Raw genomic sequence first — 19,592 nt, forward strand, 5'->3', positions numbered from 1 at the left:
TACTTAAAAAATAAAATACTTGAATAAATCACTACTACTAATGATCTCTCAAGAGTGGCAAATCTCTTGCCACAGGCTAAATCAAACCAGCTTGAACTAATATGATATGCAGCATCATTTGCCCTGGGGGCCACTCAGATATTGTAAGGGAACGAACTGCGGGCTGCCCTGGTGAAGTCCAAAGAAAGAAGGGAAACACAAAACAAAACACTTTTATACACTAGAATTTTACCAGGAGGCATGGAAAAACATCCAAAAACTTAAATGACAATGTTTTCTACTCACATCTGAAATTGAGGCAGGTTTTCAGATGGTAAAGCTAGAGCCAAGTCCAGAAATTTGCAAGCAGACAAATACAGGTTCAGCCACCTCTGGCTGTTGTAGGATGTGGAAAAACCATTGCCGCCCGTATAAGTTGTCTCCAAACCAGCAACAGATGGGCCAGAAGTTCTAAAATATAGGGAAGTGAGGAAGTGAATCATAACAACCTTCTGCCACATTAAAAACTTTATTTTTATTACTTGCCTTTACAAACACACAACTCTTTATTTACCAGCATTATCCTGAATTCATAAATTGAATCCCAACACAAGTCTGTGCCATGAGTGCAGTTCTGTATGCATATATACATATATATATATTTATATGTGATAAAATGTCAATGTATAATGAATGTATTGCACTGTATCTTATTCCCAGATATTCAAATTATGAGGAAGTTTGAAACTGTCAGTCATGTTGATATTACTTTATTTGAGGGAAAAACTCTCCAAAAAAACCCTAGGAAAAAGTGAGCAAAACTTGGGCAAATAACTCTGGCTCATCTGAGAAATCTGCCTCTGCTGCTAGTATTGACTGAAATTGGATCACACTGTATAGAAAATAGATGAGATAAAAATGGATAATAAAACAAGAATTACCTACCTCACTTATCTAACACAAGAAGAAACTATACTTTTATTTAGACAAAAAAGGTGCATCAGTCTTATTTAGAATAAGTGTACGACACAGAAAAGGTGTAAGTCATGCCATACGTAATTTAATTAGGGCAGCAGTGGATTTTAGTCAGGCAGATATTGTAAGAACTCAGACACTTGTATAATTTCCCTTAGTGATTTATGATCAATCTGACAGCAGAACTTTTGTTTTGTCCTGAACAGTCTGTCCCTGGTACTGCAGTCAGACTGAACTACCCTTTACTTGTTCTTCTCATTTGAGCTCAACAACTCTTAAGACAAATTATTTTCAAGAAAGACTCCGCTCCCCATCAGCATACCAAGAGATTTTTATAAAGTGAAGCAGGAAGTTCATACATTTACCTGGAAATGTCTTCATCAGCAGTGAGCTCCTGTTCCATCAGTAAAAACACTTGCACCTGAAGATCAAATGCTATATTTCAATACCATTTTCAATGGACTGTGACTCGGGAAAGCCTGAGTAATAAGCCTTAGACAAATAGTTTGGAGCTTTATTTCCTTTCCTGTATGAGTGGACACTGGCACCTTAAAGCTCTTTCATCCCTTATATATAACCTGAATAACACAAAGGCCACAAGGAACTGTCTGTTTTATGGCCAGGAAAGCTCTCAAAGGCTAATCCCCTCCATTACCTAGAAAGAGAGCAAGACCTAAGCAAAATGAGAATAAAGGACTGTTTAATGCAGCAGGTCAGGCTCAGGTATGAATTCCCAGAAGCACCACAGTCCTGCTAACTGAAAGTAGTGCCAAGTCTGTGGTAACTTGTGTAAAGGCCAGGGGACAGCACAGGAATCAGAAGACCACACTGAGTAGAATGGGTTTTCTAGTATTTATACTATTGACAGCTTAAAATTAAATACATATATTGCTAAAACAACACACTTTAAAATATTTTACATAGCTTTCCTCCTTCTATTGCTTGGATCTGTGGTTATTCAAGGGCTATGTTAGGCACTGGCAGACTGAAAAACTAACTAATCACAGCAATGATTCTGTTTTTTTCCCTCTGTTATTCAATCCCTTGGGAACTCCTTGAATAGCAGGCTGAAAGGATCACAGCATGCACCAACCACTCTCCTCCATTCCCACTGCCAAAGCTGAAACACAAAAGAGTGTGTCAAACAGCCAACACAGGAGATTCTGAAGGTAGAAACTCTGGAAACAGATATTTTTACTGTTTTGTTATGAAGAGTAAAATGATAAAGAAGAAATCTGAGCCAAGCCTTGTATAAATCTAGTTACAAAATTTAGTCTCAACGTGAACTGAATGACCATCAACTGCCAATAAAACATGGATTCTGACTCCTATACATGGATTCTCATTCCCATTGCTGGAAGAAGAATGACCAGGAAGGTAGAAACAGGGAAGACTGAAAAAGAAGAGCAGGAGTGGGAATGGTGGAGAGGGTACACTTACATAACCAGAAATTGAAGTAGGATTCAGAAGGAAGAACGAGGGCAAATGCAAATTTAATTCAGGAGACAGCTGAACAGATGAAACAATGTAAGCTAACAGATACTAAATTTCATCACAAAAAACAGACTTCAGGACCATGAAAATAAGTCAACTTTCAATTTGTGGCCATTGCACATTTATTTGTAGAATCTCTAGAAGAGATTTTATTAAAAATCTTGAGGAGGAATGAGGTTGTGTCTCAGATGTGCACCAGTCTTCTAAATAATGAATGGCACTTGCAACTCACCAGTTCAGTGATCATGGTTGGCCAAAGTGAGGTAAGGTGCTGTGGAGACATTCTTAAAAGTAATACTCTGAAAAACAGGAACACTTGGGAATGAAGGGTGGGCACCTGTGGCAACCGGAGACTTTCTACCAGCCTTTCTGAAACAAAAAGCCAAGAAAGATCCCTCAGTTCAGCATAATTCCAATGAGAATTTTCTCCTTCCCTCCTTTACTCTCAATGTTAACTTTAAGTATCTGCCATGCTACTGTTCCAGTACTTTACTGGTTTTATTCTGTCAACATAAAGAAATAACCACTCCACCAAAGAAGGAACAAAATAGAGAAACCTCTAAAGAGTGCAGTTGCCTATTTTGGATAAGTTCTCTACATAAATGCAATAGTGCATCTGGGAACTTTGCTTATCTTATGCAGAGTTTCATCCATTACAACAGGAGGAGTTAACAGATTCCAAACAACACAAAAACAGCCTGAACAACTCGGATGTATTATTGTTATTTAAAAATACTGAACCATCAAAGTACTTGAGAAATTACAAAGGGATGATACATTTTTATTGAACTATGGTCACCTCTAAGCTTTCAATGTATACAGAGGCAGCACTGTAGTTCAGACCAGTAAAAATCATCTGATTCCATGAACATAGTAATCTCAGCTACTGACTTGACTGGAAATTAAAAAAAATAATACAAAAAAACACCCAACCCCAACAAACAAACAAAATAATTTTACAAAAAATTGATTCCAGAACAAATGAAACAAAAAAGTTGATGCAACTGATTTTCCATACAGAAGAAGAGACCAACGCACCACTTTGGTGCCATGAAAAAATGATACATTTAAAAGCTGCTGCTAACTATTGCATCACCTTAAAAAGAAGGTCCAAGCAGTTTCTATTCCCAGTCACTTAAGGTAAAGGGTCATTGTAAGAAATAAACTTCAACGATAAATAGGATAGATAAACTGAACTGAGAAAAAAACACCAGCAAAAAAAGTCAAGAATTAAAATGTCAAGGTCAGTTTTCCTATTTCTCCCTAATTGATAGCTTTGTACCCCAGATGTTCATGTCAAAGCATATTGTGCATGTATCCAAGGATATTGATCAAGGGATAAAATGACAGATCTGTGAAATTATCTGGATTAAAGTCAACTGGAAACCACAAAATCTGCATATCTTGAAGTCATTTAAGACTGAAAACATTTTAACCAAAAGCTGCAGAAACTTTGTTTCAGCTGTGGAAACAGTATCACACGCTGATCTTGCAGGATAAAAATTTATCCTGCTGTTACTCTGTCACACCAGCATTCCACAGCTAACAGGAAGAAGCCACTGAAGGACGCATATTTCCTGACCTTGTATGTCTGGCAGGTATTTCTGGTACTGGTCTATCTCGCTGCTGAAGATGGCGAAGGCGAGTCTCTTGAGGAGCATGGCGCGCTGCTCCAGCTCCGCATCTCTGTTTGCAAACAGATTGAGGGAGCTGCTCTGGGCCACGGCCACTCGTGCTGAAAGAGAAAAGGGAAAGTGCAGCCAAGAGCTGATGAATTTCCCTTCTGCTTCACTTCAAGGCACAAATAACTCTGTCTTTGCGATAATGGGGTTTGAAAGCAGATGTTAAGATGATGTATGGTTTGCAATTTGAATCTGTAACCAGAAATTCAAAATAAAAGTTGAAAGAAAACCTCTAAGTATACACAATAGCGGCTGGGTTTAGGGGCTTTTGGGAAAGAGTTCAGCCATTTTTTAAAAATAAAATTTGCATGCATTGATGCTAAAAAAATTATAAAGTGCAGAACCAATTTTTTTAAGCAGTTACTGTAAGATCTTCAAACCCAAACCAACCAAAAACCACCCCCACCCACTCTGTTTAATCAGCTTTGCCATACAGGCAAAATTCACTGTGTGCGAGGATGGTATCAAATTCTCTCACTTTGGGTTATTTATGGAGCTCCAGAAACAAATAGCCAAAGAAAACATGAAAAACACTGAATAAATCAAATTGGAAGGAATGTTGAACAAGCGTTTTCTTTAAGATACTTATTTTTCATTTATTTAGTGTTTATACTGGAGAGGAGTCACCACTATATCAATACTTACTCATTAAATCTCTGAATGTGGTTTTGTCATGTGTCATCAAATTATCCATAATGGCTCTCCAACTAAAAGGAAAATTGTACACAAATCAGAAAAGCAAGAAAAAAGCAAGAATTTTCAGGAAGATTTGCAAATTTTTTCTGCTCTTTTAGTTTAGGCTAAGGCTTCCCATCCAAGCTCTCTGCTTTATAAGGTACAATTTACTTGGTGTTACTTGATCTGAAACTGTGTTTCTCAAACTCCCTTCTCCAAGAAAATAAGGGATGTCATTCAGAGGGATCCTGATGGTTTTAAGAAGCGGGCCCATGCAAACCTAATAAAGTATGAGGCCAAGTGCAAGGTCCTGCAGAATGGTTAGAGCAATTCCAAGCACAAATACTGGCTGGGCACAAAATGAGTACTGAGAGCAGCTTTGGGGAGAAGGACTTGTGGCTGATGGTGGATGAAGATGAAATTTTATCTGAATTTCATCTGCCAGTGTGTGCTCACAGCCCAGAAGGGCAACTGCATCCAGGGCACCAGAAGCATGCCCAGGAGATCAAGGGAGGTGATTCTGCCTTGCTGTGGTAAGACCCCACTGGGAATATTGCATCCACCTCTGTCCCACAGCATAAGAAGGATGTGGACTCCTTTGAAGGGGTCCATGGGAGGACCACAAAGATGACCAGAGTGCTAGAGCACCTCTCCTATGAAGACAAGCTGAATACATAAAATTTTTAAGGGCCACTGGTATAAACAAGAAGAATAAAGTCTTACTGGTTAACACTGGAAGCATCCATCTGGAAGAAACTGGAATCCATAAAGAGGTCAAAGGCTTCCTTTTTCCATGCTCTCCTTGTATACTGATATCCACTAAGACTGCTTAATAACTGGACACAAGCTCGATAGCTGGATGCATTGTGAGCACTAAACAAAGAAAAAGTCAAAATAAACCAATTTTGAATTGTTGCTTTATAGAAAGTTGATAGACATCTAATCCTTATCATGCCTGTTTCAGCCTAAGTGCCACCAACCAAATTGCTACTGGCTGTAGACATCTATATCAATTCAATAAACTAAAGATACCTGTGATTACGGAGGTAGGGCACAACATAGTGCATAATATTTACAAGTAAAGGAATAACTCTCTCTTTTTCATCACTGTAGAAAACCATGTCCAGGAGATGAGCCAAAACCTATAAAATGAGAGGAAGATATGTTATGGTGCATTCTTAAATTGCTTTTTACATACCATTCAGCATTTTTTTGGTGTGTGTAATGTTCTTTACTGAACATTCAAGTTTGTGACAGAAGTGGTCACATTTCAGGTGCTATGCAAAATCCAAAGTATAAAGACTCCAGCATTTTTATAACACATGAAGGTAAAAGCACAGAAACACAAACTTCTGGTTAAAGCACTCTGACTGTGATTATCAGCAGCAAGTAAGATGTACAGTAAAGATAAACACATAAAGCTTACAATCAAAAAAGTTGGCTATACTACACATCTGAAAGGCCATTCTTTATACCTCATCCATCTCAATGGATTAGTAACAAACTTTAACATGACAAGACCCAGAATCCGCTCACATCAGTGTTTCCCATTAAATCTCCTTCTCCAAGCTTCTAGTCCAAAGCTTCTCACAATATATAAATTTATTATAAGACACTATTTACTATCTTATTATTATTTCAAGGAAATATTTACCTCAGAAAGTAAGGTCAACGCATGGACACTATAAACAGATGGAGTTATATTTGAAGTTTCCATTGCTGGAGACAGCATATCTAAATGAAGATAAAAATAAAAAAAAAAAGTCTAAAGTTACTTTTCTCAAGCCATTATTTACCTTACAGCATATTTTAAAAACATATATTTTGAAGATGCACAAGCTTTGCCAGTGTCTAAAGTTAGTTTTCTCAAGCCATTATTCACCTTACAGCAGATTTTAAAAACATATATTTTGAAGATGCACAAGCTTTGCCAGACACATGAGTGCTAGAACAATACTGAAGAATTTTACATACATTCAAATATAACAAAGCTGTTCTCTTCATTAATATTAGCATGAAAATTAATATTTTGTTTTAGATAAAGATAAAAATGAACCTACCTTCAACATCTGATTCTAAGTTGTTTCCATCAACCATAATCTTGGGCGAAGGCTTAACCTCTAAGTTTCGTCTTAGCCATGTGGTCTGTTCCAAGGAAGAACCAGCAATTGCCCCAATGGCATCCACTATCTTGTGTGTTACATCCTTGTAGAGAAAAAAACAAACAAACCCAAGCATTTTAAGAAATCTGTGCAGAAGGACTGTATTCATTGTCCTGACATGTAGAAAATCCATATAACCACATATAGAATTGCTTTCAAGTAATTTCTATATTATCAGTGATTAATAACTTCACAGAAAATGAGAGCTTTTTCAAAAAACTGTAAATATAAGAAGTTATTAAAGAGTAATTTCATACTACAGAACCAATATCAACTATTTCTGGTACACTCAAGCATCTAGTTGCAACCCCACTGCCAAGGACATGGATACCTTACACTAAACCAGTTGTTCAGAACCTCATCCAAGTGGCCTTAAACAGTTCTAGTGATGGGGCATCTGCAGCTTCTCTGGGTAATCAGTTCCAGCACCTCACCACCTTCACAGTACAGATTTTTTTCCTAATATCTAATCTAAATCTGCTCTCACTTTGAAGCCATTCCCGCTTGTCCTGTCACTGCATGTTCTTGTAAACAGTCCCTCTCCATCTTTCTTCTGGCTTCCTCCAGGTACTGGGAAGCCTTCCCTTTTCCAGGCTGAATAAACCAAATTCTTTCAGCCTTTTCTCTTAAGAGAGGTGCTCCATTGCTCTAATCAACTTGGTGGCCCTTCTCTGGACTTGCTCCAAGAGGTCAGTATCTTTTCTGTGCTGGGAACTGGATGATCTTTAAGGCCCTTTTCAACCCAGGCCATTCTATGATTCTATGATTTATTGTTCAATATTTTAAAAAGACACATACAACAAATTTCTTACCTGTAGATCTCTTTGATCTTTCTTATTCTCCAGACTTGGGTTTTTCATGATGAATTCATTAAGAACACTGAAAAAATATAGAAGTTGAATAATGGATTTTCTTCTCATAATACATTATTCAGCAGTCTTCAGAGTTAGGACAAATCTGAAGACATTTATTTGCACAATATTTATTCACTAAACCCGCAGGGATTGCTACTTATCAATATTCCAGGAAACATCTTTTCAAGTTCCTTAAGTTAACTTTGATCATAAGAGTTTACCAAGAACATGTTTTACTTGATTATATACAAAAGTATCTTCAGAGACAGTTTACTAGGGAAGATAAACTCAAAATATGGAAGAAAATGGTCCTTGAAGCATTATACAGAAAACATATTCAAAGTCATATTTTTAACAGTCAACAAACTGTTTCCATGGTGAGAATTCAGCCCAATCTAGTGGGCTTCAAATACCTAAGAAGTATTAATTGTTATTTTTAGGAAAAATCAGAAATTTAGATCTGTTGCTTAAATGATCATTAAGGTGAGGTTGTGGCTTATATCATATTATAATAGAAAACTTAATATATGTGGCCATTCCTTAGAGAAGAAACAAGTTTGATAAGACCCACAGAACTCAGGTAGTAACTCCACATGTCAAAAGTAAGAGACAGAGTTAAAACCACAAACACTTCAGGATAATTTCACACACCCTACATTTGAGCAGACTGGAAAATTGCAAATATCAGGAGCACTTACCCAAGTATGAGAAACTGTCCTGGGGCTGGAAGACCAACCTGTATGGAATCCTTTAAGAGAAGCAGCAGTGCTGCCCAGCTGTCTACTAAGCTGGTCACTGGAATCCTAAGGGAGAGAGAGCAGTAATGTCAATGACGAGAACATCATCTCCCTCAGGTATTCCCCCAGTTTCTTTTTACATCACAATGTCTCCTGTCAGACATTGGGAATCAACACCCTTAAAGCTTTTTTAATACTAGGTTTCTGTATAGTCATTAAGAAACAGATGAAGGCAGAAGTAGAGCAATCTCAAATATGCTTTTCACTACAAAGCTGGAATGGCATGAATTAGTTACAGCACTATTAAGATCAGCTTTCTTTGGCAGATTACCTGCAGGATTTTTAGGTGGGGGAAGAAAGGTGATGCAGTACTATGGAACTCACGAAATAAACCATCTTTTTTAACAAACCTACAGATCAAACCCATTCTTTCTTCACTTTTCATATTACACAGACTATTCATCATCCTATGACAAAAAGATGTAAAATATTCAAATTGATTATCTGCTTCCCAATGACAGAAATAAAATTTAGCTTCTTTTCTTACCTTTGAGTATAAGCATAGAAAAACTGCAACATGCAGACTTCCAGTGACAGATGTTTCTAGAAAAAGATACGAAACCTGTGTTGTCAAAAAGAAGGGGCATTTTTTCCCCCTCACCAGGGTAAAATTGACAATGGTATAATGTCACTGCAATGCCCAAACATATAGCTTCTTAACTATTTAGAATATTAAGAGTGTCCATTCAGACATCCCTCTGTAAAGTTATACTTCATTTATCTCTTGGATATAGTGAAAATTTTCACATTGTGCTACTCAGCTTTGTCAATGAAGTACCCATATCATCAGTTCTAAGCTTCTTCAAGAGGACATAATATAAATTAATAGGATCTGTACAGTTTCCACACCTTGTCCTTTGCTATGGCTGGAGGCTGCTTCAGAACTTCTTTCACCGTCTGTATGACAGTCTCTGTTCTCATTACACTGATAGAGCGAACCAGCTCAACCAGCAGAAGTTGTTCTTCACCTGCTGTAGGAATAACCTAAAAGAATCAGATGTATGTCACACATTATCAACACAGACAATGGCTATGCCAAAACTAAGGCAGCTGTCCTCATAGGATTAAAATTTTATCAATTAACAGTTCATCTAGAGACCTGATATCACCTACTCTTCCTCTGAAGAATTCAGGAAGATTATCCCATTCTGAAGTGATACCTCCCTGACAGTACAGTTGCTAATTAGAAATGCAAATATTGTCCATACTTCATTGTATTTTTTCACTGGAATGTCTGAATTTTCTTCTTCCCAACACTAAATTACTTAAAAGTATTAGCACTATTTGAAGTGACCACTGCAATATAAACACACCTTTGTCCTTGAAGGATTTTTGTTTTGCCTCCTTTCATTCCATACAAATGCAATAGCAGCCATGAAGTGAACACCATGATTCATTGAAATTGGACCCAAAAGTTCCAGAATCTGTTGCCTCAAATTCTGAAATATGAAAGCAGAACACATACCCTTTAGATGAGCACCTCAGCATTACGTTCAAAACATTTTCTCTGCAGAAAGCAGAGAGGTGATGCATTGCATTGAACTGATACATTTTCACTTAAAAGCCTGGTTTTTGTGGTGAGTGAGTAGATGAGGACAAAGGCATAAAAATTCAATTTAGATTTAAGAGAATAGGATTGAAATTATTTTGACTAAGAACTTATATTACATTATATTATCCCTGATATATCCCTGACCTTAGTTGACCCAAGATTAATAGTGGTGATGGATGCAGCAGCAGCAGCAGTAGTTTTTTCTGAAGAATCTGCGAGGTGCAGGATGCTCCACAGTAAAGTCACAGAAGACATGATCATGTGCAAGATAGAGAGGATCCCATTGCGTGCTTCAACCAAATGCTTCTGATCTACATTAACCAAAAGCTAGTGGGAAGGGAGAGGAGTATTCAATAATATATATATTCAAATATACGTATTTGAATTCAAATATTCAAATTTATGTACACATAAACAGTACATTTAAAATAGAGAAAATTTTGACTTACCTAACATGGGAGCTTTCAACCTTAACTCTTTTTCATTATTTTTTCATTAATTCTTAAAATATATACAGCTTTGAGACTTTTAAAATAATAAACTTTTGATTGAGTTGTGCAATATCAAATGTACTCTGAACATGAGAGGCCTAATGTCTACAGAAATCAATTTTGTATCCTCTGCCTACACATTTGCAAAACAATTATTTCAGAATTTTAAGTCTAGCTAATACTCTAGGCAAAATTATTTATTTACATAAACAAAACCCACTTTTCAGTCACTTTTAAATAAATGGCAAGCAAAGGAGTCTAAGAATGGAGAAATAAGCACAAAAAAAAGGTTATTGAGAAAACAGGGCAAAAAGCTTCTTATGGAATCAGGACCAAATTCTTAACAGACACTATGCTCAGAATATTGGATCTAAAATTACTGCTTGACTAAAAAGAAAAATTGTGAATATACAGAAGGAGCAGAAGGATAATGTTTAGACATATCACAAGATGAAAACAACAAAGGCAGCTCTAAAAAGTGGAATTTTAAAGGTCTTAAAGTTAAGGAATTAAACTTTAGTTATTTCAGAGTAACATAAACAACCAAAAGAAGCAAATGTAAGAGCATTCTCTTAAAAGTACCATCCATAGAAACCTGCTTTTCCATTTGTATTGTCAATAAACCCCCATATTTATAGCTAAGATAATATATTTGCTATTTTTGTCACCCAGATCTTCATAATTGCTAATATAATCGCAGTCCTTAATTTGACATGTATTGCATAGGAATCTCTCAGACACCCTGATAAGTTTACCTGGTGATACTGTGTAGATGGATCCAGGAGGCAGTAATGAATTATTGTTGTGATCCCTTCTAATAAAGTGAGAACCATATCTGGGGGGGTGACTGATGCCATCCAGAGAGGTCTAAAAGAAGAGTAATTTTTTTCAAAATGAGTTAATCTGATAGTAAAGTAATTCAAAGCAATCAAATTCAGTTAAAAAGATTACACCTCTACTTATACATACCTATTATCAGATAATCCAGTTTCATATTTATACTGCTGAATTAAATTATCCAAGTTCCTGCAGAGCTGAAGAGTCACTGAAACAACCACCCTTTGAAGAACTTTTCCCATGTAAGGCAACGTAGAAGTGATAAGGCCAATCCACTGGGGATGCATTTTACAGGCACAGTGCTGGTGCAAAGCTCGTATCACTGCACACAGAAACATGCCTTGGCAGGTTATTGGCTGGGAATGTAAATACTGCAGAGAAGTCATCGGCTGCTGGGGACCAATGTGCTCCAGGTCTGTTATGACAAAGTCAAACACCGTTTCATTTTCCTCAGGCACAGTCATTACTCTGTGTTCCAGCACAATCAGCTGTTGAAGTACTTTCAAAAGTTGTGACTGCAGAGTACTACCATTGTCAAACTCATCCTCAGAAAAATTTATAAGGCTGTCTTCAGAGAAGCCTTCTTCTACAGCCACTATGTTTTTTCCAGCTACCTTTTCACTGTGCCATTTCTGGGCACTGAAGATAGAAGACAGCAGACAATGCAGGATCACTTTCTGAACCTTGCACTTGGACAACATGTCTGAAATAAAACTAGGAAAGCCCTTGGCAGAGCTTTCTATCACTTTTGCCAATTCAGCAAAGAGGAGTGTCAGAATTTCTATACTCATCATTTGCATGTTGCGGTTTCCTATGAGGTCTTGTGAGGTTACTTTAACGTGAGTTGGATAATGGCTCCGCATGTAGTACAGACACAAGGAGATGAGAATTTCTATGTACATAGAGCTCCGAAAGTTATGGTTAGAATCAACTGGGATGTGACTATAGAAATCCTTGCCCATAACAGATATTCGATGCCTGGCCAGAAGATTTTGGAGCAATGAAAGCTGAGGAGTGTATGCATTGTTGACACTGGTAGTGGAGATGGCACTTACAAAAGCTGAAGGATTTGTTTTCAGAATTGCCTTAATTGCAGAAAAAGCATACAATGTCCTTGAAGAGTCATACAACTGGAGATAAAGCAGCACATGTTGATACAGTGGATGGATATTGAAGTTAGGAGATTTTCGCATTCCTGGAGATCCAACATCACTTTCTATTTCTGAAATTTCTCCTTCTCCACAACTGTACCAATTTTCTAAATCAAGACCATCGCTAAAGAAGACATTTGTTTGTTTAAGCTTTTCTGTTTGTGCTTTCTTCTTCTCTTCATCTTTCTTTTTGGCTATTTTTACCTTCGGTTTTGCACCTGGTTGCTTACCAGCCTCTTTAACAATTGTTTCCTTTTCTGACATTTTTTCTGGCTGCTTTCCTTTAAAGCTGAACTGAATACTACTGTGGCTATGTTTTCTAGACTTCGATTCAGTGGAAGAAAGAGTAAGATCAGAGAAGGATTGCTGGCTTTCTGCAATACAAGGTGAAGAGTTATTTCTTGACATTTCATCTCCTAAGCTCTCAAGTCCAGTCTCAGTTGAGGCCGATAGTAACTGTGAGCTGTCATTACTAAGTAAACTACTCTGGCTACTTTGAATATTTTGATCATCACTTTTTGTAACCTCTACAGAGCTATCCAATGAGCTGAATTTACACAAAGCATCCTCAGAGTGCAGACTGTCTTTAACTTGTTCAACTTCTTCTTCAAGACCACTTACAACTTTGCATATAAGATCTGTAACAACTTGTTGCACAATTTCATCAGGTGAGTCTTCTTTCAGAGTCTGAGAGCTATCTTGAGCACTCAGGCTTTCTGTTTCCACTTCATAACTGATGTTGTCTCCAGTAGATGACTGAGAACAGCCGGAGTCAGAACTCTGCAGTATTTCAGCCTGATGATCAGGAAGGTCGAAATCAGACACAACCATTGGTATGGTCTCACTGCTGGTACTTAACAAGGAAAGCCTGTCACTCAGAGGATTGACAGTCAGGCTGAAGTTCTCCATTTCATCCACACCAAGTTGTTTCTCATTGCCTTCTTTAGGTATAATAAGTTGTCCTTGGCTTACAGGCATGTGGGAGAATGCTTAATAAACACAAAAAAAAAGTATACATAAAAAATTTTGTTCTTCCAAATAAGAATTCATAATTAAAATGTAGAATTTAAATCATTATTGAGATTTCAGATCATAAAGGTATGGTAAATAGTGTCTTTCTATTTCACAGAAGAAAATATAAGTTAATAAGCAAATGACAAGTTCACAAAAACAAAGCAAAATTGTTTTAGCAGAACACCTGTTGTTGCAAAACAACATTATGCAGTCTTATCTGCTTTTGTTTTCACAAGAAACAGAATCAGTAAATTCTAAACAAAAATTATGCAATACATGCAAACACCTTCAAAACTTATTGGTATGTTTTCAGCCAGCCTCACATTATTCATAAAAATGTTTAATTTCTTGGTTAAGCTTCAAGCCATGTTCCTATGTTCTACCAAGACTCAGTAAGATGTAACAAAATGCTCTGCATTAAAATACTTGCATATTATTTTAATGTAAAAAAAATACAACTTTAAACAATACTTGGGGCACACAAACTTGAATTAGGAAAATACCACAAAATGCAAATATAAGCTGTAGTTATTCCAACATGTTTTTCAGTTACCCTCAAAAATTTCTACTATGATTTTAACATTGCATGTGAACAGCAAGCAAAGAAATTAGGGAACTTCCTATAGTCTTCTTGTGTACATACCATCAGCACAGCTGAACTTCTGCATGAACTGCTTTTCATTTTCTTCTTCAGGGTGATTGGGAGATTTAGTCCAGTAACATTCAGCCTGTACTCGCTGAACAGAAACTCGCTGAGTTTTTGGATGGAGAAGCAGTAGGAGCAAAGGTTCAAGAACCCTTGCAATATCATGTCTTTGAAGCACCTGATTTAACCAGGCTTGTCCAACTGACCAAGTAGAACCATCCAAGCTATTGAGACTGTCCAGCATGATAAACAAAGATCTAGAACGGAAAGAAGAAATAATCTAGTGGATATTGTACACTACTCACAGAGTAATCCCATTTTAATCTGATATATGACAAATTTAATGTCAGTACATACTCCAAACTCTTCTCCATACAAAGCAGAATTTTCTTTGGAATCAAAACTTTGAACCTGCTCCTTATATTTTAGTGTAGTCTAATGAAGGAGTGGGCAGGAAGAGCTAGTAACAAAGTAAGTTGTAACAGTTGCTCTAATAGTAGCAAGATCAAGTATTTATACAGCTATTGGCATAACAAGCTTTTGTTGCCTTGAAAGTGATATGCCATTTAAAAAAAATTTCAATTTTTAAAGCCAATTCACAAGGATATATGAATAAGAAAACATTCAAAGATCTTGTCTTCAAGAACAGAGAAGAGAAATACACTTGACAATTCAGCAGTTCCTACAACCGTTATTTTCTTCTTTTAACAGTTTTAGCCTCGAGAATCCTTTTCAGACTTATGGAAAAACAACATATATATTGGACTCTGAATTTTATCTACTGTTTTACTTCCCCAGTAGTACATGTACATAAGTTTTTAGCTGTATGCACAGAAATTATCACCATTTATGCAATACGTGACAGCATAAGACAAAGAAATAACCTTTTTACTCTACACTTTATAGCTAAGTATGCAATACAAAATCTAAATAAACACTTTTCTACATTTGTGCTAGCTGAGGAAGACAAGAGTAGTTCAGAGTCCAGATCCTCAGTCTTTTCTAAGAAGACAGTCCAATACCAGAACACAAAACAGAAATCCTCTGCTGCTTGCCATAATGACCTCTTACACAAAACACAGATTAAACAAAAGAATTCATATTTTAACATTTGCTTGCAATTTGGTTTTTAATTTATTTTTAGTTTTACTCTTACTTTCTACTTAATGTAATTCAATTCTGGATTGATTTCTCTCTCCTGCTTCTGTATTTATCAAAACAGAGCAAGAACTCAGATATTAGGCTTAATATACACCACAGTGATGGTTAATGAATATAGTGACCATTCCTTCCCCACACTCTTTATAGCTTCCAGGGAAAATTTACAGCTTACATAATCATCACTGTGAAAACAATTTTGTCTAACACAAATTCCTGTCCACAAATTCATTTCTTGTCCTTCTTCCTTCCTCTCACAGCTACACTGTAGTTCTTCAAATTTTCAACGCCCTATGTTGCCCACATAATACCATCAAAGATTTTGGAGTAAAATTATTTCAGTTTAATCAGACTTGCAATCACCAACCTGTCAAAGGTGCGGCCAAAGGAAGAAGATTTGTTAATATGAAGATCTCGTGTGAGATGCCATAGCACTGCAAACTTGGCATGAGCTTCCATTCTTACTTTCTGTGGACCAAACAATAAGTTAGATTTGTCAGAATGTAAAACTTCTGGTAAGAACTGGAAAAAGAAAGTCATACAGCATCCTAAATTATATACGATATAATGAAAATTTACTTCTTTGATTATGTGTTGAAGTACTACTTTTCTTAAAAGCAGCAGTAGCCAACAATAGCTGCCTGTGAGTTAGTACCATGAAAGGATTCTCTCCTATCTCAAACGTGCCTTAATTTTAAAGTTTAGCCTGTCTCTTCCTAGTCAACTTAGTTTCATTCCATTACTGCCATACTAGAAAGAAACAGAATAATTTTCTATCTAGATATGTAGACGAGCTCTTCACTAACATGTAAAATTTAACTCTGAAACAAACTGGACAAATAGGACATGCTTACTGCCCAAAGGATTCATAATGACTAACACAGTCATAGTAATAATATGCAGAATATCATAGAATATCCTGAGTTGGGAGGGACCCACAAGGATCACTGAAGTCCAGCTCAGGATATTTAATGGTAAAAATGGTGTAAAGTAACAGTTGTTCTGTTTCTCTCTTTACTGAGGCTGATCCATGCAAAGAGTTATTCCAGCAAGGTTGTAAACAACAGTAAATGTCATGACATGACTTGAACACCTGTATAAAAACAGCTTCATCCAAAAGACAAGGAAGCTAGTAAGCATTAGTAGGAGTGAACAAAGCACAGCAATCAGGACAATTACATCAAATAAATAATCAAAATTACTTCAAGTACTATAAGGGCTTAAACTAAATTACTAGGTGATAAGCAAAGATAAGAGGACAGAGATTTTAACTTGTTTGTTGTTAGAATATATGGTTATAGGACATGAACTGTAGGCACATTTACCTTTAACCAAAGTTAGACAAAACTAAAAACTGTTAAAACCACTAACAATCTGGCATACTTCCAGGCTCAGTTTACATCATACAACTTAAGAAGCTTTGCAACAGCTTCTTATCTATGCAATATCTGCGACAATAATGGAAACTTGAGGTAAAAGCTATGAAAATTATGAAAAAGACAAACAGTTTATGTTAAACAGATTAAAAATAGAACAACCTCTCCACACCGAAAACAAAAACTGAAAGAGACAGCAGCATTCTAGAAAGTAAAGCAAACATCACTTCTATTTAGAAAAATATGTTTCTCACAGGAAAATAATCCACAAGACTGCTGCAAAATGCTTACAGTTACACAAAAGAATTGACAGTTATTGAATAGAGTGAAAATACCAACTCCCAAACACACAGAGATGACTCCATGTAAACCCTTGCAATCCATGCTGTGAAGATGTAAGAAATTACTGTTTTCTCCAGAAGGTAGGCAGAAATGAGCAAGTTCTACATCCACAGTCACAGCAGTTTACAGACCACTCTAGGTGACACTAAAAATCATCACCAATTTCAACAATACAGCAGGCAAGCTGTGAACTGCACTGATTGACAGTGGCTCACATTCACTCTGGTTGACCTGGTAAATCTGGTAGAATGGCAAAAAGGTAAGCACTCCTGAAGTCATACAACCACGAGTTGCTAGAATGTGTAAGAAAGTAATTCCCTACTATTCATCCTGTTGGAGCTGTGAAAATAGCTCATATACCTGAAATTTAAAGCACTACCCAGGTCTCAAGCTGAATGTCAAATTGACAACCTCTATGTGAAACAAATTTCTAGGTGAGGAAAAAAAAAATAAGTAAAGTACCTGTCATGACAAGAACTCCTACTAACAACAGCAAAAAACTAAGCACATGCTTTAAGTATGGGAAGCATCACATGACTTTGATAAGAGAGAAAGTCTCCTGCATAAGTCTGTTGCTGAATGGTGAAAAATCTCTGCTGTCTAGAATGAAACTAGAGACTCATCATAGACCTAAAACAACATTTGAAACAATGCAAGGCAATATTTCCTTCAATATTGAAGTTATTCATACCCTACTCTAAGGGGTCTTTTATCTCAATATATTTCTGTATATACTTTACTCATCTTTAAGTAAATACATGAACAACTTGCCTTGTCTTTGTGAGTCAGCTGCTGACTAATAACATCTTCACAAATACTGGAAGATGGGACGAGGTTGTGCAGCTGGTAGAAGAGCTCCACACTCTTCTGATGATGCTGAGGAGTTCCATCACCAAGCTGGTCCCAAAGAGTTAAAGCTATATGCTTTGTACATGAAAAGGAAAGTTGCAAGAGACAAGTGAATGACTATCATGCCTTGTTCTGCTCTATGCAACAATGGGAGTCATCACATCTGATGACACCCGATGACCAAGAGGCAATCTGTAATATGGTTCCTTTTATATGAGCAGAAGGAACTGTTCAAAACACTGCAATAACTTACTACATAAAAAACTCCTGTTAAGGAGTCAAAACAGAAATAAATTTTCATTGAAATATAATTAGCTACATAATATACTCTGCTGCTGATTATCTTTTGCAAAAGATTTCTTACATGAATTACACAAATGCAAAAATTGTTTACATAGTCCTACATTATGCACATCTTAGTTTTATACCTTTGCTGATTAATGCTACTATTCAATCCGGTTTTGTTTATACATTTAAAATACTCAATTAAACAAGGAATTTCATACAAGTGGTCAGTAAGAGAATTGCAAGAAGAAAACCTTCTGTGTATTTCATTTAGATTCTAACACAGGTTACAAATACAGGTTACAAAATGTCCAGCAAGAAAATTTGGTTTAGCATATCAAAGATGGTAAAGGGGCCAAGACTTATTCTTCACCAGACAGAAAAAGTCTAAAGAAAACAGCAAAGAGATATAGACTCTAACCTTGAAGAAGTCTGTCTTTTCAGCCATGTATCTCAGATTGCCTTGAGTAAGAGGAGGTCTGATGACAACAGCCACTCTTCCCTGGTTAGGACTAAGAGGCTGAGCCGTTTCCACGCTGTTCAGATTTTCTCCAGTGACCAGAGCAACAGATTGAGTCAATCCAACCAAGTCCATCACGAGGGAAATAGTAACACCCTGAACACTGAAATTGCTTGCCTGCTTGCAAGCATTCATTAAAGTCTGTAGCCACAGTGGAGGCTGTACTTGTTCACAGTCTGAAACAAAAATCACAGATTATGCATTTATTTAACAATCGAAATATTATGGAATTTTCCTCTTGTATTCAATAATTATATGTGCAATTGTCCCTTCATATTTTAACCTGCCGATTTAGGAAAATATATGCGAGAGGAAGATAGTTCCTGATGTATCTTAAAAATAATCCAATTAAGAATGCAATACTGTATCACTTCAAACATTCAGTAATCAAAAATGAAGAAAAAAATTTTATGGAAATGCATTCAGATGATTTTCTGCTTCAGACAAAACTGGATTTTAGTAGTTAGCACATCCTTTCATTCACTTTTCTTTGTCACAAATTTCTTCCCCAGCAATCAGAAACCTGCAAAGGTTAACCTTAACACCCTAGATAGTAGTCTGGAATAATTCTGTAATATATTTTATAGAGCCTAGGATAATATAATATATTATATAAATGTAGACTAATTTTAAATTGACAAAAATAGATTTGCCTGGTAACATTCACAGAAGTGAATGTTTCACAGAAGTCTGTGAAAATTAATGGTTTGGTGCAGAGGTATGATCCATTAGATCATGCTTTGTTTCCACTGT

The 19,592-nt window shown here is 36.4% G+C and overlaps 1 protein-coding gene across 4 annotated transcripts in view; it reads right to left on the reverse strand.

Annotated features, from left to right (window-relative positions):
- Nucleotides 1-19,592, reverse strand: part of DOP1A (DOP1 leucine zipper like protein A) — a 60,348-nt gene that overhangs the window by 5,833 nt on the left and 34,923 nt on the right. For all 4 annotated transcript variants that reach the window (XM_041412401.1, XM_041412399.1, XM_041412400.1 and 1 more), the window contains 21 exons: nt 18,741-19,015; nt 17,957-18,109; nt 15,835-15,935; nt 14,307-14,566; nt 11,631-13,638; nt 11,417-11,528; nt 10,315-10,497; nt 9,932-10,057; nt 9,468-9,602; nt 9,106-9,161; nt 8,520-8,624; nt 7,780-7,846; nt 6,866-7,010; nt 6,460-6,539; nt 5,838-5,947; nt 5,529-5,678; nt 4,776-4,837; nt 4,031-4,183; nt 2,681-2,817; nt 1,320-1,375; nt 286-450 (listed from right to left, as the gene is read on the reverse strand). In XM_041412401.1, coding sequence (XP_041268335.1) covers nt 286-450; nt 1,320-1,375; nt 2,681-2,817; nt 4,031-4,183; nt 4,776-4,837; nt 5,529-5,678; nt 5,838-5,947; nt 6,460-6,539; nt 6,866-7,010; nt 7,780-7,846; nt 8,520-8,624; nt 9,106-9,161; nt 9,468-9,602; nt 9,932-10,057; nt 10,315-10,497; nt 11,417-11,528; nt 11,631-13,638; nt 14,307-14,566; nt 15,835-15,935; nt 17,957-18,109; nt 18,741-19,015 — 4,639 coding nt within the window. The remainder of the gene's footprint in view (nt 1-285; nt 451-1,319; nt 1,376-2,680; nt 2,818-4,030; nt 4,184-4,775; nt 4,838-5,528; nt 5,679-5,837; nt 5,948-6,459; nt 6,540-6,865; nt 7,011-7,779; nt 7,847-8,519; nt 8,625-9,105; nt 9,162-9,467; nt 9,603-9,931; nt 10,058-10,314; nt 10,498-11,416; nt 11,529-11,630; nt 13,639-14,306; nt 14,567-15,834; nt 15,936-17,956; nt 18,110-18,740; nt 19,016-19,592) is intronic.

The sequence above is a fragment of the Onychostruthus taczanowskii genome, unplaced genomic scaffold (genome assembly GCF_017590055.1).
Source record: "Onychostruthus taczanowskii isolate IOZ18803 unplaced genomic scaffold, ASM1759005v1 scaffold39, whole genome shotgun sequence".
Taxonomy (NCBI): Eukaryota; Metazoa; Chordata; class Aves; order Passeriformes; family Passeridae; genus Onychostruthus; species Onychostruthus taczanowskii.